General features: G+C 39.8%; 2 protein-coding genes across 4 annotated transcripts; one reads left to right on the top strand and one right to left on the bottom strand.

The window, feature by feature from the left end:
- The first annotated feature begins 1,163 nt into the window (after positions 1-1,163).
- Positions 1,164-5,123, top strand: arpc4 (actin related protein 2/3 complex, subunit 4). Its single transcript, XM_068314536.1, has 6 exons — positions 1,164-1,228; positions 3,085-3,203; positions 3,546-3,657; positions 3,781-3,876; positions 4,317-4,487; positions 4,618-5,123. The coding sequence occupies exons 1-6, from the start codon at positions 1,226-1,228 to the stop codon at positions 4,621-4,623; spliced, it is 507 nt and encodes a 168-aa protein (XP_068170637.1). The 5' UTR covers positions 1,164-1,225; the 3' UTR covers positions 4,624-5,123.
- A 62-nt stretch (positions 5,124-5,185) lies between these two features.
- pfkfb4b (6-phosphofructo-2-kinase/fructose-2,6-biphosphatase 4b) lies at positions 5,186-20,939 on the bottom strand. Of its 3 annotated transcripts, XM_068314532.1 has the most exons (14): positions 11,954-12,156; positions 10,957-11,073; positions 10,768-10,864; positions 10,237-10,303; positions 10,071-10,145; positions 9,928-9,984; positions 9,447-9,568; positions 9,157-9,364; positions 8,870-9,016; positions 8,681-8,785; positions 8,181-8,310; positions 7,978-8,040; positions 7,730-7,794; positions 5,186-6,186 (listed from the first exon to the last, which is right to left on the bottom strand). In XM_068314532.1, exons 1-14 carry the CDS (start codon positions 12,063-12,065, stop codon positions 6,127-6,129), a joined length of 1,425 nt encoding a protein of 474 aa, XP_068170633.1. In that variant the 5' UTR covers positions 12,066-12,156; the 3' UTR covers positions 5,186-6,126. The 3 variants fall into 3 exon arrangements, with proteins under 3 accessions (XP_068170633.1, XP_068170634.1, XP_068170632.1); XM_068314533.1 differs by lacking the exons at positions 5,186-6,186; positions 11,954-12,156 and adding an exon at positions 20,840-20,939 and having other exon boundaries at positions 6,594-7,794; XM_068314531.1 differs by lacking the exon at positions 5,186-6,186 and having other exon boundaries at positions 6,594-7,794.
- Between the last annotated feature and the right edge of the window lie 1,063 nt (positions 20,940-22,002).

The raw sequence follows: 22,002 nt of genomic DNA, 5'->3' as shown, positions 1-22,002 counted from the left end.
GTCCCCAAACCAAGGCCCATAGGCCGGATGCGGCCCACCTCCACATTTGACATGGCCCCCGGAACAGTACCAGAAAAGTGCCCCCTGACAAAGCGGTCCCAGAGCTGATCGATCCATAATGGAAATGGCACCTTGCATTTTTAACAGATTTGACAGAAATGCTGAACAGCCTTAACTTGCAGTTACAAGGTCAGGGGAAACTCACTTATGACATGTATTCCCACATAAATGCATTTGAGGTGAAACTCGCGCTGGTTTTGAAACAAGTGAAAAAGCACAACTTCATCCATCTCTTCTGCTACCCAAAACCTCACTGCAGAGAACCCAATGGGTGTTTCTGGAGAAGAACCCCTTCGTCGGCAAGCCCAGCCTTCTTACCAGTTTGAGTTAACTGAGTTACAGAATTGCGATATTCTGAAAGACGCATTCAAGCCTGACAGTCTCATCAGCCGCTCTCCCACACGACATAACTGGAAAAGGTTATTAATGTTTGGTTATGGAAGACAATAATTATCTACATTTTGGCACCCCTACTCTTTTAGGCACTAGGCACTTTTATTATGAAAAGGTTAAGATGACACATGCATAAAAGTGGAAACAGAACGTAATGATTTGTAAAAATATTAAAACCACACACTTAATTGAAAACTGCACGAAGATAACATGAAAAACGAAATAAGAAATGTGAGTATTTTGAAAATTAAATAAATGAAATCATTTTCTGCCACCTCATCCGCCGTAGCGGGTCACGGGGAGCTGGAGCCTATCTCAGCTGGCATAGGGCCGTGAGGCGGGGGACACTCCGGACACGACGCCAGTTCACCGCGGAGCCACACAAAGACAGACAACCACGCACGCAGACACGGGGAGAGCGTGCTAACTCCGCACAGAGCGGAACTCGTGTTGTGAGGCGACAGTGCTACCCACTGCGCCGCCCAAATTAAAAATTAAATTAAATCGAAATTAGAAACTTGACGCCAAAACGCGTTTAAAAGGTAAATGTGGGTATATCATCGCATGCTGAAAAACTAATAAAATAGCAAATATTGGCTTAAAGTTGGAACTAAGTAAACTGATAAAGAAATAAACTGGAGTCTGAGCTATTGGTTCATAATATTTATGGCCAAGCCCATAATTTGTAATAACTACATTTCCGGTTTTAGCCGGAAGAGGCCTGACGAGTGGAGCTATTTCCGCCTTTAGCCACCTCTCTACCAGCTGAGAAATGGTAAGAAAAATTATACATCTAAATGTGCTGGAAATAGATGCAAATTATCAGATAATTAACTGAAATATTATTGGTATGACGTCTCCTTGACTATTACTCCATGTTTGTTGAAAAGATCGTCTCATTTCTAGTCTTTTTTTTGGGCGAGCTAAGGTGGTGGTGAGCTAACTTGCTAACGTTAGCTGGACGAATCCAGAACTAAAATAGAAAACAATTGACTTAAAAGAATGGTAGTACGCCCGGAGGCACAGAGGTTGTGGAGCCAGAGAGGTCGTTAAGATTGCTGTGAGATTTTTTCCTCTATAAGGACTGTGAACTGCTGTGATGGACAGTAGGATCTGTCCACATCTGTTACATCAGCTGACGTTGACACAGCCGATGATGCTTCCCCTGAGCTGGATAGATTCAGTTAAATCCTAAAGAGAAATCCAGTTTCTTCAGAGTCAACTTTCAAGATGTAATGTAACCTGAATGCATGAGAATCCACACCAACATGCTTCATCTGGACCTGGTCTATTAATTAACTGTAAGTGAAATGACTGATTCCCATGACGTTTGTCACAGAGCGCTGGTGCAGGACATGTGATCACACTAGTTTGTCTCGTTGTTTGTTCTTGAGGCATTTGGAAAAGTTGTCAAATAATTTTGATATTTTCTTACGTAAGAGTAAGTCTTGGTTCAAGTTCAGAGCAAAAACCTTTTTGACAGTATTAACATTTTGACAGTATTGCGAAAAATTTAATAAGAGTCAAAATTAAAACAAGGCGATCAGAGACTGCGACATCCCGCTGCACGCCTTTCAACATTTTACGCTGACCTACACATTCTTGTGCCTCTGGCTTCCTAAAAATGTTGCTTTTTGTTGTGTGATTATATCTCATCAGATATCAGAGATGTGTACCTAAAAAAGGTATACATAGCGCCATTGTCGTGGTTAATGCGTTCCAGGAACCACACGATTAACAAATTCCGCGATAGAGCGAGGAACTATTTATCTTATTATTTACGGTAATTTAAACGTTTATGAACCCTCCCCATACTGATATTAAACCACCTTCTATCTGTATTACCTTTTCCCATACTCTTATCGACTGTTTAAAGCACTTCTGTGTCTCACGGAAGTCCGTGACTCACGGAACGGAGCGCACTTCCGGATGTCGTCAGCCAATAGAATGCACGTACGGTATCACGTGACTGCCTTCCAAAAATCTGCAAAAGTTGAAATTTGACCTTTACTTAGTTTCCTCAAAGTCATCATGTCATTTCCTTCCCATTTGCGGCCAGAGTAATGTGCTTTTTCTTTCATCTATCTGTAATGGTTGTGAAAATATTTGGTGGACGGACAGAAGGACACACAAACACTGACAATTACAATACATCACCGCTTCGCAAGATGTAACAAATATATATGTGGCCCTACTACCAGTATGTGGCTGAGATAATAAATATACTGTTTATGGATTAATAGTGTTTACAATTCTACAAGTGCAATTTCTCATTGTAAGGTGGATGAGTTGATTCTTGCTGGCATCAATCGGATTACAGTTTCTAAAATGCTGAATTTTCATCTCATCATCTAGTTTCATCTTCACCAACTCTGTTATCTGTAATCATTATATAGTAAACCCAGAATTATTGAAACACCTCGTCATGTTCAAAACACCTTGGATTCCAGGCTTATACAGGTGAAGTAGTACTTAACCTAATAAAAATCCAGTGAAGGACTGAAGGATACTGCTATCAGGCGAAAAGAAACCAGAGAAGGTTGTAAAGTCTTCTGTTAAATCTGTTTGTGAATTACAACAATTTTCCTCAGGAATGATAACAGTCTGTTCTTTCATGCTGTCCCTCTTCAGACGGCAACCTTACGCCCGTACCTCAATGCAGTGCGTGCTACTCTGCAGGCGGCACTCTGCCTGGAGAATTTCTCCTCACAAGTAGTGGAGAGACACAACAAGCCAGAGGTGGAAGTGAGGTGAGTGTAAGGTTCCATTCAGGTTACAAGACTTTCAGTTTAGATTTTTTTTTTGTTCTAATCATATTCACTTGTTTTGATGACCCACACTAAAAATTACAATTGATCCATTTTGAATTTGAATTTGTGGTCTTCAATAGAAAAATGTGAAGCTCATGTATGCTCCTTGTGCATCCATTTAGTTTTTAACACAAGACACAGGTCACTTGTAATTGTGGTGTGAACTGTCAAGATAACTAAATCTGCTATGATGAGTTTTGTGATGTTGATTGTAGCTTTAATACAACTGTCTTACAATTTGAATTGTACGGAAAATGAATTGTGTGTTTCTCCCACCTTCAGAAGTAGTAAAGAGTTGCTTCTCCAGCCTGTTATCATCAGTCGAAACGACAAGGAAAAAGTTCTAATTGAGGGCTCCATCAATTCCGTCAGAGTCAGCATCGCTGTCAAGCAGGTCAGCAAGGAAGCTGTGATTATGTTTTCAGATCCTGAACAGTTAAGCCAAAGATTGATGCAAAAATGAGACCTGTATGTAATACAAGACTGACTTCTCTGTGTGAATATTGTGATTTTGCAGGCAGATGAGATTGAGAAGATTCTGTGTCATAAATTCATGCGTTTCATGATGATGAGAGCAGAGAACTTCTTCATTCTAAGGAGGAAACCAGTGGAGGTATGTGGGCAATGAATTGGGGCAGTCGCATTCAAATTATGTGGCAACTTACTTAATTTGCCCAGGAACATTTCAGATCCCCTGAGTAAGCCATGAATAAACCAGAGTCTGAATAAACCAGTCTGGCACTAGAGCTGTAAACCTCGTAAGAAATGAAGCAGATGATGATGATAGTGACTGCAGTCAGTGACAGATTAATTGTAAGGACAGGAATTCAGTTTTGCAATTACATGAATTCCCCTTGAACAGCTCAGTCAGCGGAAATCTTTTAGCTACAAATAATTTGTAAACACTCTGGAAATAGATTAATAGCAAAGAACAGGAATCCGTCTATCTTCTCGGGTTCATGTTTTTGTTACCCATGTCCCTTTCTTCATGTCAGGTACACTTTTGATGAGATTGTTAACGCTCTTCCTAAACCATCCATTTTCATTTTGCAGGGCTATGATATCAGTTTCCTCATTACCAACTTCCACACAGAACAGATGTACAAACATAAACTGGTGGACTTTGTCATTCATTTCATGGAAGAAATCGACAAGGAAATTAGTGAAATGAAACTGTCTGTCAATGCCAGGGCTCGCATAGTCGCTGAGGAGTTCCTCAAAAATGTAAGTTGTTTTTATTTCTTAATATTATTTGCTGACTCAGTTTAGAAAAATGTTTAGTTTTCTTTGTCTTGGTTTTTTTTTTTGTATTTGTGTTTTTGGGCTTAGATGTTGTTTTGTTTTACTTTTGCAGTTCTGAGAGAGAGAAAGACAGAGAAAATCCAGGAAGACATTCCTTTTACAATCTTGGCCGTCACTGTGGAGTGTTCACGTCGTGGGAAATAGAGGGAACAAAGTATCATCAGAAACATTAGATGCACAGTAAAGATGTACCACCTGATGGGGTTTTGCTATTAAACCTTAAAATGATCTTTTGCTGAAAAATATTAATGTTTGTTGTACATAATGAATATTCACACCTGATATTAATGTCTGTCTTTAGATTATAGGAGGGCCCTTAAAATAGATATTTGTAATCGATATTAGTGAGCACAGGGTAATACGGACTTTTCTTTAAATATCTTTAATATATGCACATGAATTTATTTTAGCTGTTTTGTTATGACAGACCATAAAAATTGAAGGCAATCAATTGGTGCACATTTCTTGTCACAAGATAGAGTTAACCCTATTGTAAATGGAAATCACTAAAATTATGGTGCTTGCTGGAGTGGAAATAAATAAAACCATTATCCTTTGTATTTTAGTCATGTTCAATCTGTTTTGGCATTGTGAGGTTATGAAACACAGACAGCAGGGCTCACACTTCATGGTTTATTGAGGATGATCATCACCACAAGCAAGGCATTTTGAAATACTTTCAGTACATAAAACAGTATCAAATGTATATTATAGGAATTGTACCAAGATATCAAACAAAACTCCACAATACATTGAATTATAGATAAAACAATAATGTCTGTACAACTCTTCAGTATCTTAATGTTTATCCAAATTGGCGATCATTTATAAGATAATTATAAAATGCTGCCTGTTCAAGTGTGCAAATTTGGAGTTAAAGATTTGTCAGTGCATTGTCCTTGAAAAAGTCCACAAAGTTGATCCCAAATCCCATGAGGTTCTACCGTCATGAAGATGGGCTTATTTTCAAATTTTAGATTTGAGAGCAACTTGTCACTTTATGCAAGATGCCATTTCAACTCTGTGGTGTATGACTTTCATCTGCACCTCAGAAATATTTCCTTGGCAGATTAACCAGGACTAGTGGCTACATCCTTTGTCTAATTTAGCAAATAGCAAGTCAAAACATTAAAAATACCCACCAGTTAAGGATAAAGGACTTTGATTAGTTACAGTATCCTCGTGTATTTTGGGGCTTATGAAACTTATCTTTTATACAGTGAAATTATCTTCAGAATACAGGAAGCAAACATCAATATGCATTGCACGCATTATGTAGAAGCTATTAAATATAACCACAGATGTTGTTTGAACAGTAACAGACAATCACAAATATTGGCATTTCCCTTTAGTTTTCCTCACAGATTAAGCTACAGCAGGAAAGTAAAGTCCACAACAACAGATGTAGAAAAATGGACCGAGTGAAAGTGCTTTGCAGTTTGAGACTGGGAATATTGTCCTTTTGCCAGAGATGCAGCGGACATGTTGGCAGTGGGACAGCACCATCCCATTATGCTGCTGGAGGTCCTAAGATTGTAAAACAAGGTTTCAGTGCAGAGGATCAGAAGTGAGCTGGGACAGTTTGCAGAGCGTCGTCTGTGGTGCGCTGCACATTCACATTCTGAAATGGTGATGAGAGGATGGATTAGAATCTGAAATTAACTGTATGTCATTTCGTGTTTATTTTTGCTCATCCAGTTCCCTTATATTCATAGATCAGTAAAAAGACTGATACAATTAAAGACATTTAGAGCAGAAGAATTGGTCTTTCAGGCATAGCTACATAGTTATTAAATGACGGCAGAGAAATTCTTAGTTATGGAAATATGCTCATACTGTGTTAGAGCCATCAATGATTAATTTAAAATAGGTGTTCATCAATCAAGACAGGTAACATTTGACAACTAGTTCACCAAGAACTTCATCTCCACTGACATGTGGTAAATGTATTTTTGTACCTCCAGACACATTACCAGAGTGCAGATAAACTTTGACAACAGAAAATCATTGATATTACAGGGAACAGTAACAAGAGAATGTCTTTAATCAGATTTTTATGTTCATATGTGAAAAAAAGTACATTTATGAAATGATGTAAATCTGTTATCCAATACCCAACTAACATCTGAGATCATTTAAAGCTGTAAACCTTTATTTCAATGCCAGTCTAGTGAAGGATTGACAGATTACAACGCAACAGTACTAAATGAGTTAACAGACAACATGACAATGTTTATTTAAAAAATATTCACATTACATATGCAACAAAAATCTATGTCAACATGAAGTGTATTGGTCTCATGTCGATTGTACACATACGTAGTTAAAGATCAGTCATGTTATACGAGAGACATGAAAAAAGTATACAACACAAAACAGTGTAATCTTCATTATCATGCGAACAGTTTAAGTAACACTTAGAAGTGATTAATATGCTGTGACTACGTTTTTGTAAGCAATAAAATGATCAATAAACCTTTAATTTCCCGTTCATTCTATCACTACATGATTGAAGTGTTACAAATACTTGCAGATTGTTGATAATCCACCTCTGAATCATTTACTTAGAACATTTAAACTAAAAGTTTGTTAGTGTTTCTTTTCAGTGAAATATTTTTCATGCAAATGTTTATTGTGTTTGTAGAGCAGTTCTGGTGCGTGATCATACTTTCGTGATGATGTTTTGCGTGTTATCATATCATTGCGTGTATCTTCTCAAGTAAACTCAAGGCCACCATAGAAGAGAACCCGACCAAAATAACCCAACCTCAGACACACACTAAGTCGATACACAATGAAATGAAAACAAGTATAAAATGACTGCTGACAAGATGGAGGTACGACATGTCACATGTCAGTGCTAGGAGATGCTTCAGAGGATTTTGGCGCTATCAGGGATTACCAGTGGATGTAAACTGAACATGGATTCCTCTGCGGAGTGTATAGGATGAGCACGGACTGCTGGACCCATGGAGTGCTGAGTCCAGAAGGAGATGTAAACTAAAATGATGGAAGACTCTACAGAAACCATTAAAGAAGGGCCCTTCTGATTTTACTGAGACATTCTCCTGATGGAGTCACTATGTTGAGACTGATTACACCTGAATCAGATTCAAGTTGTCATCTGCTGAAAGACACTGCTGTTTGCTGTCTGTGATACCCACCTCTGGTCTATCTCTGTGTGTGTTCACACAGTCCACACCTAAATAGATAGACTCTACTTTACACCCTGCATTGAGGGAAAAAAAAAAAAAGGATTATTAATACAACCGGCAGAGATAACTTTGTCACAACGTCATTAGATTGCAAATGAGAATATTTCAAAAAGCACAAAATAGTTGTCCTTTGAGACAAAAACAGGACAATTTAAAAAAGGATGATCAAATTCCAATATACAGCTGGAAATTCTCACCATAAGCCATGGGGGTCAATTTCAACACCGTGTGCAAAGGGCAATTAAGATAGGGCAACTCCACTGTGAAGGCAGACAGAGAAAATTACAAAACATCTTGATTCGTTTATATCAGCATCAAACCACTTTACATTAGGTTGCAGAGGGATCACAGTCGTTTTCCATGCCATGTTTTGTCATCATGGACCACAAGTCCTTCATACCTGCCGTCTTGTCCAGGAAATACGCGAGAAAACAACGCATAACAGCCTGGTGGCAAATGACCAGAACGTTCTCCTGCCTCTCCAGCTCCATCATCACCGGCTCCAGCCGCTGCACCAGGTCCTCATAAGACTGATGGGAACAACAGACCAGTCAGGGACGCACACTTTCCAGAACAAACAACTTAATCCACTAGGTTTGAGCATTTAGTTAGTTCACAACAGAAAAAATGTGTCACTGGAGATGTAGGTACGGATTGAACAGTGCACTGAACAGTCTTTATTCCTCTGAGTTTCCAGAAAACGTTTTTGTGAGCAAAAACAAACTTGAAGCTCAACTGACTCCGACGCATTTTTAGATCATTTCCTTTAGTATTTTTTTAAAATCAAATTAGTTTTTGGTGCCTTCTGTAAGACATCAGCCCACTCCACGTAGTTTATCGGTTGAACAGATGCTAATCATTTGAACTGAATGAGGACATATCTGAATGAATGGTTCTCACCTCTCCTTTAGGATAGCGGTAGCGGTACTTGTCTTGATCTCTTAGTGCAAACTCCAGTGGGTAATGCTCTTGGATCTCTTCATACATCATTTCCTCACACACACCCTTTTGAGCAGGTAAAAGATGCACTCATTCAGCTGAAAATGCTGTAAATGGTGTTAACTTTGATGAATGCAGAAATCAACATACAGCATCTATTTCATTTAGAGACTTCCACTGCTCATATGGCACCCCCAGGGATTCTGCTGTCTGGATGGTTCTCTTCATCTGGCTGGTCCACACTTTTAGATCCTTGATGTTCTGGTCCTGAAGAAATTTCCTCAGATGTTTGGCAAACTAGAAGATGAAGTGTTAATTTGCTTTGAATCCATCTTAACAAAATAATGACACCTCTCCACAACCATACACACATATTTTAGGCTGCATTTACATGTGAAGAATCTCAGAGAGAATACATTAAATATATATATCGACACCTCTTTTCCTCGGGAAGACAATCCAGAGTCTCCTCCAATCCGTCCCTTGATGTTCAGGTCGCTTTCACCATGGCGGCACAGGTAGATAGACCTTGGAGTGATGTGGATGTTCATCAGGTAATAGACGATTCGGCTCTGGATGTGGTCGAGAACGCGATTCACCAGGTACCGGCGGCCCACATCCATGATTTTTATATAGGATAGATCCCTGGAGCAGGAGAGACAAGTCAACCATTTCTGATCTTCAGGAGGTTCCTTTGTTTGAAGGACATCATTTTGTGTATCCTTACCTGTCCAGAATCTCGTCCAGAGGCTGATAAGAGGACTCATAACACTTGATTCTCTTCATAAAGTCTTCGACAGCTTCCTCTGTGTTGCAGTGGATGTAATCTGGGCTGCCCAATTTAACTTGCTACAGACAGACGAAGTGAGCAGAGGTAAAAAGAAATTGAGTTTTTCTTCATTCTGACATTTTCATGAAGTAAAGCAGCGTGGTTGTTTCTTTATCAGTCCATTGTACTCGGGCTGCTTGTTGTGTAGATGTATTGTTTCTGTTTTTATATGCGTTTTATTTATGCAAAAATGTTTATATCTGTTGGAAATGGGCTGTCAATGCAACAACCTTTCTTTCTTTGTTAATATAAAGGTCACAAATTATTAACAAATTTGAATACAAATGAAATACGTAATTTTTTCATAATGAAACAACATATCGTCTACTCCTTCACTTGTTGTTTTGAAACTCAAAGAATAAAATGAGACAGAGCTTACCACTATATTTTGTGCAATAACATCTGGGTCCTCACACACAGACTCCACAAAAAATACCTGGATTAACGAAAAAACAGGACAACCTTAGTTGTCTTCAAGTCAAAGTCACTTGTTGGATGCAACACACACCTTTTTTAAATTACCTTGAACCCATTCTGCTCAGCAAACTTGACGATGGTCTCTCTTCTTTCTCTTGTTGTATTTGTGGCATCAAAGACCTGAGACAGCAGGAAAACCAATCCTTATGCAGCCCTTTAGATCACATGACATTTTGATCATTAACTAACAGGACCAGCATTTAAGACTCACCGCCACCTGTCCTCCTTCAACACTCAGGTACTGCCGGACATCATTTAATGCCGCCATAGCGCACTGACTGTGGACAGATGGCAGACACAGTCACTGGTAACACAAGCTTTTCAAAACTACAAATCATATTCACATGATAATTCTGAATTCCAAAATCTGTGTTCACAATCCATGATAATGCATACCAAGTAAATCTGACTTCAGAATCTCTAGGGAAACTGGCCAGCAAAAAGAAAATTAATGTGGACTATGCTTTCATTTCAGAATAAAAAATATAAGGCGGTCCCAGATTCTAAGAACCTTTTTTTGCCAATGGCTTCAGAATAACTGACAGAACTAAAATTTGTCATCTCATCTACTGACGTATCCACGTCGTGGTAACGTACATTCCATTTATACCCATTTTTTCATTATTTGACTTCAGTGTGATTTCACAGATGGGCTCCCCACTTCTTATTTTCAGTGGGCAGAGAATTCTGGCTGTCTCTATGCTAACTGAGCTGACAGCAAGTGAAGGCAGCGCAGACTTACCGTCTGATTTTTAGACCTTCCTCATTATCTGGCCGGAAGAACTCAAAAGACTTATAGGTCTTCAAACACTCTCTCCGGTACTGGCCAACATTGAACTCTGTTGAAGGTTTATTTTTTAAAGAGAGTATAACTGGTTTGCACACCACATTAATATGTAAAATATGAGTGTGATTGTGTTGTAACAGCTACCTTTGGTAGGTACACCGATCCAATTTAGATACCGTGTGAGCTTCTTGGAAATGTATGTCTTCCCTCTGGCTGGAAGTCCAACGGTAACAATGAGGGTTGGACAATTTGTCATACATACTGTCAGAGATAAACAGAGAAACACAATATTTTTAGTGGATTAAAAGCTCTTCACATACATTTAAATGATAATTTTATTTCTGAAGATTTTTTTTTTCAGCTGTAAATATTTATAAGTAAAACATTTGTTGGAAAACAACATCATGACAGAATGAGCAGAAACATGTAAGGTTCTTTCTAAGTTTACTGTAAATCAGAGCACATTAGATTCTGACAAAACACTTAAAGGCAAACATATTGAACTGTATTAATAATATATATGATGTCACATTTGATGTCAGACTTGATTGCTGGAGATTTGCTGCTCCTCTTGGAGGAGGTTGAGGAAAGCCAGCGTTCCAGTGTCAGACGCTGGATCAGAGTGTCTGCAGTCTGTTTTAACAGAGGAGCCTGCAGAGATTGACTCAGCAGAAACGAGATGACCCGCAGAGAGACGGAGAGAAGACAACCAGCTGATTCCACCACAGCTGCACGGTCCCACGGCCACGCCACAGGCTGACACCTACACTACTGGAGTGGGATCGCTGGGGAACCCGATGCCTTCGTGTCATGCGTGCGTCATGTGGTCAGCTTAATCTCAGCCAATAATTGAATTCATTGCATGTGACATGACACTGGTGAAAACCGACCAGGTACGGCGAGCATGATGCAACACCAAGAACCCAACGGCGAGGATCGATGTTCGGCTTTTTAAATGCGCCACATCTGAAACAACGGCGAGTAAATGTTGCCAAATGGAATCCATACGTGGTCAAAAGTCAGGTTTAGGATAACACGGTTGAAATGAAATGTGTTCGCAGCAGAAAACATGTTGAAAGATGCCCTGCATCACGTCCGGGTCACATCCTTTGCGGCACTTTGCAGAACCTGAACCTCTCACCTCGTCTCTGCGCAATGTGGCCGTTTTTGCACGGCATCCAGATCTTCCTGAGCGGGTTCTGGGTGAGTTCCCGGGGGGAAGGCTCCACAATGAACTCCTCGTTGTCTAACATCACGGATGTTGGATGTTGCGCTGCTAGGGACACATTGAGATGTCGAGCTCCTGCACCGCCCGTCTGATTCTGCAGACCGGGGGGAGGTCAGCTGAGACGCAGCGGGCTCTCGTTACCGTAACGACTGGAGAAGGAGCGCAACGCCACGGAGGCGCAAAACAACCAGGCGATTGAATGAAATGCTGAAATGCAGGCTAAACAGCATTTAATAAGGGTTAATGTGTGATTATTGTGTTCACGTCTGAATTGTTTATCATTTTTGTTTCCAACTCTAATTTAATTGGCTCGTAAGCAGATGTTTTAAGACTGGAAGGGTATGTTGTGATACGAATAAGGTGTCTACTATTTGGTTTTTCCCTCTTCTAGTAATATAGATTGAAACGGTGAGTGCAGGTCATGGCAAATGTTGACTACATAGAGAACACACGTAGGTCTTTCTATCATTTTATAAACTAAAGAAGATGTAAACGTGTATCAATACTTGCAGAGACTCTTCTTTAGATATACTGTATTGTGTTGATGCCTTAGTCCTCTTTTACAATGTGTATTTTGTTGTTTGCGGGTTTCTGATTATTTTGTAAGGTCCTCCAGTTGTTTACTGAACCTTCACAGGTGTAACTGCAACAAAAACAATTCTTCAAATCATTGCCACACGTAGATCCAGAACATAAATAGAAGTCAGACACGTTTTCTAGGAAAATCTTTTTTTTTTAGTATATTACCGTAATCCGCAGTGAGTGAGCAAAAAGAAGCAGGAGAAAAGCAGAGTTAAGAGAAAAACAAAGTTTCTGACCACATGCAGCACACATGGGCAGTGAATGCAGCAGAATGTTGAGCCAATCAGAGAAGAGTATACAGATACTGCAACCAATAGGAGAGCTAGATCGGTGATAATGAGCGCATGCTCAGCGTTCGGAGCTCGTGTTCACTAAACGTTATCGAATCAGCACAATTAAAACAACAAGTTCAGGACACACTCCCACAGGTGCACTACCAGTAACTCCTCTGTAGATTAAATGTGTTATTTCACCAAGAAGGATTTAAAATTATGAAAAATATTCATGTTCAAATATACTGTACATTTTGATTTTTTTTGGTGAAGTTGTGTGTAGAAGTGGATGTTGAGTACAGATGCCGATTCTGGATCATTTACTGACTTAATTGAACAAGTTGGGGCCTTTTAAAAACATTTTTTACCAGTTTTGTTCCTGGATGCCAAACTTCCCCATCACTTCCCCTCTTTTCTTCCCCAACAAGTGCATTTTAATCTGCACCAAGCACAAGTCTCTCCGTCTCCGGAATGTTCCCGCTAACTTCTTCTACCTACATCCAGAATTTCTTGTTCTCCTCCAGTTCACATCCTACCTGTGGAGCATAACCCCTAATCATATTATACACGACACCCTAATTTTCACCTTCATCATTCAATCTGACAATCTTTTCACCTCAGATGCACTCTTGAACTGACTCTTCTCTTAAAATGACCCCTACTTCATTTGTCATGGTAAATTGATTTGAATCCTGCTCCTAAGCTTTTAGACTTAACAGTTTTCCAGCTGCTCTCCTGTAAACACAGTAATATTACCACATGCCAAGTAACAATAAAGACCTATCAAAACATCTCACATTTCATATAACATCTGCACATAGTGGTCCTCCACCATATACAATTGAAGCTTGCAGAGTAAAACATGGGTGCCTAATATATAACTGACATAATGACTGTAATGGGAAATCAGTTTTCCTGATAACTCCTACACTACTGATGATAAACGCATTGATTCTAAATGTTAATAATAATTATCCATGCTGAAAATTATCCATTTCTTATTTTGTCAAGGATCATATTTGGGTAAAATGTCATCATTTGGTCCAGTCGCGGGTTTAGTTACCAGGTAAATATCTCAGTTTGAATTCCTGTTTACAGTACAGTAACAATAAAAAAAATGGACAATCATCATTTTCAAAAAGCTAACCACAGAGCCTTGCACTATACTGCTAAGTGACTACTCTATTATTAAACCATTGGATATTCGTTTAAGGTCTTCTTTTCCTTTCGGCTTTTCCCTTCAGGGGTCACCACAGAGAATCAATTGCCTCCATCTAACCCTGTCCTTTGCATCCTCTTCTCTTACACCAACTATATTCATTTAAGGTACCTGACTAATACCAAATTTATATATCCAATATATCATATCTTCATCCTGATCTAAACATACGGACTTTTAGTAGTCTGCGGTGTTTTTAAGTTTGTCAGCCTGACACAATGTAGAGTCACAGCCGCTAGGTGGCACTGTGTGCTCGCTTTAAAAATCAGGGTACAATAATGCCACTTACAACAATTAGCCATAACATTATGATCACTTGTATCATATTGTATTGGTCCCCTTCCTACTGCTAAAACAGTCCTGACCCTTTGAGAAATGCAGTCAACCAGCCCTCTGAGGGGATGCTGTGGGATCTGGCAGAAAGACAAACAGCAGATCTTTAAGTCCTGTAAATTGGGAGACTGGAAGACAAAATCAGCACCTACAACCACTTCCGAACCATTTTTGCTTTGTGGCGGGGGGGAGCATGCTGAAGAAGCTACACCATGACTTGGTAGGCAAACATGTCAAATCAACTTCCACAGCAGAACATTGCCCAAAGCCTCACACTGCCTTTGTTGGCTTGCCTTTTTTCCCCACAGTGCGTCCTGGTGCCATGAGTTTCCTTCTTAAGAAAGGCCCATCGATCCAAGGGCTGTAAGAGTAAATGTGATTCATCAGACTAGACCACCTTCTGTTGCTCTGTAGTCCAGTTCTGACACTCACAGGCTCATTGTTGGCTCTTCAACAGTAGACAGGAGTCACCCTGACTGTTCTGTCTCTGTGCAGCTCCATACACAACAAACCGTGAATCTTGGTGTATTCTGACACTGTTCTACCAGACCCAGTATTAACTTCTTCACCAATCTGAACTATAGTAGCTTGTTTGTTGACTCACAACAAACAGGGCAGACTCCATCGTCCCTCACCCTGTCGCCAGTTCAACACTGCTTCTTCCTTGGAACTGTTTTGATAAATCCTTACTGCAGACAGGAACACCCCACACTATCTGCTCTGACCCAGTCATATAGCTATCACAATTTGGCCCTCGGCAAACTCGCTTACATCTTTACACTTGTCAATTTTTCTTGCTTTGAACACATCAACTTTGAGGACAAAATGTTCACATATTGCCATATAGAAATACATACTGATCTGATTTGAAAGCACATTTGTTTTTCGTTCATTTTAACAAAAAACAAACAAACGACAACTTCTCTTTATCTTAAATTGCTTTTGTTTCATTCTGTTCTGTTTGTCCTAACACTAAACTATACAGAATGGACGGTTAGAGCAATATCCATGCTTACTTGTAATCTTTATTGAGCAGCCGGGTTACAACACATGCGCTCTACTGCATCTCTGTTCACAGCAGTGTTATAATTCAATAATTCAATTCAAACTTTTATTGATCCCCAGAGGGGAAATTCTCTTTACACTCTCAGTACATGCATTTCTGTTAGTTTTCAGCGCATCACACACAGTGTTGTTACATTCAAATGTGTCCTCAGGACAACCCATACAAGAACTACAATCATATTGTAACATCTTTCCTTTTTTTCTTGAAGTTACATTCTTTCTTCAAAATTAAATAATTCTCAACATAAAGCATAAAGTCCATCCTTAACAGGAAAAATTACTTCGAAGCATCATAAATCAAAATCACCTCAGTGGGTTACAGTGCAACTTAACATTGGTATTTTCTTTCTCTTACACCAAAGTTTTAACAATGACATTATACATAAAAAGTTCCTTTTGTCCTGTTTTCTTGGTACAACACATCAACATAGCACATCATTAACATTACTTATTACACACCTTGTCCTTTTCTCACAATCATGTGTAGCCTGTCAAACTACCATGTTATCACTCACAATAGTCTCTCGGGTAATGGGGTCTAATAACCTGACGACCTGACCGTGTAGTGACAGTTTTCTGGTCTCCTACTTGAACCTGTTTCACCACGTCTTGTAGCGTGTATAACACAGTTCCTGTTGTGTGTGTGTATCTGGTGTACCGTAGTTGCGTCTAGGATGACGGCGGTTTCTCCTCAAAACACCTCCAGACTCCATTTTGACTTCACAAGATCTGTGACTTACAGATTTAATCACCTTACTCTTGTACTCTTACAAGAGTGTCCATGTCCTTCGCTGTGCGGTTGTAATATTTCTCTTGTCTATGTCTGTTTTCTATGAGTCCTTGTGTGTTGTCTGTTACCTTAGGCACTAACAGAATGTCTTTGACAGGAAGAAGTGTCCTGGTCCTCCTGCTCAAAAGTCTCTGTGCTGGGCTTGTATTAACACCTTGGCTCGGGGTATTGCGATGATCTAATATGGCTAGATATGGATCTTGTCAAGCTGCTGCAGCTTTGGCTGTTTTCACTGCAGACCCTGCTTTCCCTTTGCTCTGAGCGTATCCTGGTGAAGATGTTCTGTGTTCAAATTCCCACAGTTGGCTAAACCTCTTAAACTCCTGTGAGGCATATTGTGGTCCATTATCAGAAATGACTACATCTGGTATTCCTTGTCGTGCAAAATGAGCTTTCAACTTTCTGATAACTGTACTGCTCTTAGTGTCAGGTAGATAATCTACTTCCCAGAAGTGTGAATAGTAGTCAACTGTTATCAAATAGTCCTTGTTATGAAATGAAAACAAGTCAGTTCCCACTTTGGCCCAGGGTCTGTGTGTCATGTCATGAGGATGCAGTGTTTCCCTCTGTTGCTTAGGATCTACCGACCTGCATATGTCACATTTTGAGATGAAAGTCTTTATGCACTCATTCATCCCTTGCCAATAAACACACTCTTTAGCACGCCTGAGACATCCTTCAACTCCTAGATGAGAGGAGTGGATGCGCTGCGTGATGTCAGCACTGAGTTTGTCTGGTATCACTACTCTCTCCTCTGAAGACTATACCTTCCTGACAACTCAACTCATCTTGGAATGAGTGGTAATGTTGCATATGTTGGATGTGCCCTGAATTACTCTCATGAAAACCTCAGCAGCTGTGATGTACCAAATATTTGGGTCTGCCCTGTAGCTTGGAGCAGTCAGGCTCCTTTCTGTACCCGGACCAGAGCAACAAAACTACTCCAGCTGTAACTTGCAAGAGGGTGAGTGTTACTTCACTATCACCTGGGACCACCTAGAGAATGCAGATATTTGTGTCCACTTTTCAGATTGTCGATGTTTTATGTTTTCTGATGCATGCGCTCTGTTCACTGGTGCAAGCGTGTGTGTGTGTGTGTGTGTGTGTGTGTGTTTACCCTCCAGATTATAATGATTGTGACGAACTACAGGATATGATGGATTTAAAGACTGATGATCTTACACTGGTGCAATGGCAGTTACTTCATAAGAGTCATGTGTTTGTCCCCAGTTCCTAGACAGCAGTTCTGGGCTGGGCAGCCATGACCTTTGGCCTAAAACCCACTGAACACCGGTGGGGTGACCGAACAAGCGTGATGGACTGAACATCCTCCAGACTGGCAGCAAATCCAACTAGCTCTGAAAGAAGAATGGATACCATGACATGGCATCTACTGTAGACAGTTGTGACTGTCCATGAAGAGTATTACTGCTGTAATTCTGATGGAAGACTCCCTCATTACTGATTGTGTACAATGTTTTTTCAATCAGACACAGAAATCATATTTTTAGTGTTGTTTGTCTTTGTTTTGTTACTGACTGAATTACGATAATCATAGAGTTCATAAAACTAAATGCTGACTGCTATTGCCATATTACATTGGAATGTAAGCATCAATAGAAAATGTTTGAGCTTCACCAGCATTAATAAAGGACTGAAATAAACAACTAACAAAACAATACATACGCAGCAAACGCAACTTCGGGTTTGATCTTTTCTAATATCCTGATATCCTCTGTCACTGGATATTATCATATAAATTCCAATATTGTGCAAAATTTCTTGAGTTTTGTTCCTTTTTATACCAAAAACCAATGTCATGTCAGAGTGTAACATTTACATTAACATGTAGTTCTCCCTCTCTAGAACTCTTGGGGAGACTTTTAAAAAGATGACAGAATCTTGACTGCAGGGATTTGCAGGACTTTGTTATTTAAAGTGTTGCTGGTGGAGTTAAGGTCAGGGTAGTCACATTCTCCTGTACAATACCAAGAAACCATTTACTTTAGGGACATTGTTTTGGGCAGTTTATGGAAAATATCTTTCATTTTTCAATGACCTTGTACACAAAGATCAAAACATACGATTATGTAAAATACAAGTCACATAATTGGAACCAAAGCAGACTATGAGGACAAGGGTGTCGACAGTCTTTGGAATACGAGGAGTTTTATCAGTCCATGCTTTTTTGAATGTTGTTTGCATCAAATTTATAACACCATCATCATGAAGCTCAGAGTGGCGCCTCATAGTGGTCAAAATTATATCCAATCGTTCCAAAATACTTTAATGAAAAAAACTGGAAAGGTGCAGAGATTTTAAAAATATATCTTAGCTTGAAGCATGACTTTAAATGATTACATTTATCAAATATGTCTACAGTGCATTTTTGATAGCTATTAAAAATGTTTTGCTCATGACAGTTATTGCAAGAATCAGCTCCAAAATCTGATGGTTGCATGTATTCCACATTACACTAAGTTTAACTCTAATTTTAAGAGACGTTTATCTGCAAGTGACAGATATTGTCTTGGAAAAATAGGGATTGAGGGTAAAGCCCAGTCTTTTGTATAACCACCATTCTATGAAAAATAATCTACGAGTTTTGTTTGATCTTGCTATCAATGCTGGTAAAAAAAACATTACCTATCTAGAAGAGGTAATAACGGTAAAAATTCTGAGCTTAAAATGCTCCTAAATACAAATCATCTGCTGGAAGATCATAGTGAGTGGGCGCACCAGCACTGCATGATTATTACACATAGACATGGAGGCTGCAGCGCCGTCTGAAGCCTGTAATGAGATTCTGAGTGAGCGGGTGAACTTTCCCCCAGATAGAGAGCAGGCAGGGAGGGAGGCGCTGAGAGGGAGGGAGCAAGTGAGGGAACAGGGAGGAGAACGACAGATTTATGGTGATTATTCAGAGCAGGAAGGACTGAGATAAAAACAGAAGAAAACAATGACTCCTGAGGAAAAAATAGAAATGAGGGGAGTGAAGAAAAGGCTGATTTTCTGCAGCGGGCATCATCTAAGGAATGAATACTGTATAGATAGATACACACCCTGGAGAGCAACAGACTTCCATGTAGTGCATTCAGGGATGTGATCTGTGAAGCATATTCTTCTGTCTGCAGTCTTTAACACGACCCACTTCAGGAAAAAAAGCTAGCATGATGCTTTCACGGCCAGGGTCATCTAAAATAGATATTTATAAAAGCAGCAGGAGCATACAGCTAATATGACTGACAATCATACTGCCAGTATAAAGGCTGTTTTTTTTTTTGTCAATGCATAATCCAACAGTTCAACTTCACATAATATGTTGTCCTGCTGAGCCCTACCCATCTACATGTTGGCCAGCAGACAGGCTGACGATATCCTCCTCACATGTCCATCCTGAGCTCTGATCATCCCATCTACATCTGTCACAACACCGCAGTCTCCACTCATTTTAACAACTCTGACGTACTTCTCCCAGACCAGCAGTGGAAACCTCCCTTCAACAATCTCTACATCTGAACACCTTTACTAGAATTTTCCTTTTCTGCGTGACAATCATCAGCACAACAGTTGAGTAACGAAATATTGATCTGGCTCTGCAGAATACACAACCACAACAATGCCATTGGTTGGTTTTACAAAAGGTGAGTCATTACACTATGGGCTATGTATATGCCAAGGTATTGCCAAAGGTTCAGGTACCATTCATATACACAAAATCGTTTGTAGCATTCATAACAGGAACTCTCACAACAGGAAATGTAGTGGGGTGGACATACAAACAAACACAACAAAGTTCAGACCAGGATTCTGAATCAAAGATTTGACATCTTCTGAAATCTCCTTTCAATCTGTCTCATCCACTGCTACAAAAGGAAGTATGCATTTACAACAAAGACATCATTAATGTATTAGTTCTATGCATAACTTTGGTGGGAACAAGACCTACTGACAGACCACATACAGTGTGTTGCATTTATAACAATCGTCACTTTACAGGAAGTGTTGGGAGTTTTACTCTCTTTCTGACACACTTTATGGTAGAATAACCACCCGGTAGTTCCATATTAATGACTAAATCAGCTTAATCCAACAGTTTAATCAGATGGGATTCATGAGTGAATACAGGTGGGATTAGAGCTCTCTGACACCATACATGACGAGAGACGAGCCTGTGTTTACTTTCAGTCCAGTAATTAGCTCACAGGCTAGCAGCTGCACACAGACAGCGGACCGGAAGACTCCATCTACCAAAGCATCACTTGCATTCCCAAAGCGACAAACTAATTCTTTGCACCGTAAAACTTGCGGTATAAAGTGTGTTGTAAATGGAACGCTGTGTGTCGCAGGCCGCCCCGCCTCTCCTCGGTTGGAGCTGACAGCTCTGGAGCATGTCTACGTGACACAGGCTTGTTTACTTACTGCTAGCACAGCCGCTCCGCAGCGCCCTGAGCACACGGCCGATAAAGTGGCAACAAATACTTTAAAAAAAAATAAAAAACAACAACAGTGAGAACTCAGCGGGAACTGCTGCCTACCTGCTCTGTCCCGTATGTTTTTTGGGCGGCAGGAGCCCCTCATGGTGTCGGTTTGAAGCCTCCTATTCCCAGCCTGGTGGGTTCGGGTCCTTCCAGCAGCTCAAGCTGCAATGAATGAAGCGAGTGGAGAGAGACGCGCGTGTATATTTAGAAGCGCTAAGGCGCGCGCGCGTGAGAACGTACTCATGTTGTCGTTACAGCAAGGTCAGTGATTACCCAGCAGGAGTATGTATCTAACATTAAGAAGAAAGAACAGCTCCAAGGTTGTGTTCAGTGCTCTTACTAGGGTGGTTATTATTATTATTATTTTTTTTTATTATTATTATTATTATTACTATTATAATTACTATTATTATTATTACCGTTATCATCATCATTATCATCATCATTGTCATCATCATCATCACCAGCCTATTGTTTGTCAGTGTTGTTACTGTAGCTTTTATACATACTATAAATTTTAATCTTACTGTTAATGCACACGTCTATGTTCCTGTTCATCACTTCTCTCTGCATCTCTCTTTCTCTCCATGAGGGCTGTTGGGCTTCTGTAGAATAAAGAGTCAGTGTGTACTTCTCTTGGAAAGTGCCTTGATGTAACCTTTGTCGTGATTTGGTGCTATATAAATATAATTGACTTTGACATCACTTGTGTACTGTACATACCTCCATCTTCACATCTACTGCTATGTCTATTTTTAAATAATTCTCAACATGTAGACACCTTGTTTTTTTGACTGATTTATGGCAGTCTAGAGTCTGACGACACAACTTTAGATTCAGAAGTAAAAGAGAATCAACCATCATGACTCTATCCAGCTAATTCAAAATGACTAGAAGCAAACATGTTTGAGCTAAAAAATACATATGTGAGAATATCTTGGCTGGCACAGTGAAAAACATGAAAATAAATAGTAATATAATATGAAAGAAATGCTGGCTAGTCCACAACGCTATATCGTCACCAGCAGTTTGTAGCAAAACAACAGCAGATGGCCCACATTCTGGTCAACCATGTGACCGCTCTCAATCAGAACTGAGGTGTTTACCAGCTGCACCTCAGAGACAGGTTCCAGCCAGCCATTACTACTGCAGCAGATGCCACTGCCACCTGTAATAAACCTATACTTCCAAAACAATAGTATTTAACTACAACTGTCACC

This window comes from Antennarius striatus, chromosome 5 (assembly GCF_040054535.1).
Source record: "Antennarius striatus isolate MH-2024 chromosome 5, ASM4005453v1, whole genome shotgun sequence".
NCBI lineage: Eukaryota > Metazoa > Chordata > Actinopteri > Lophiiformes > Antennariidae > Antennarius > Antennarius striatus.
This window is presented reverse-complemented; position numbering and strand designations above follow the sequence as displayed.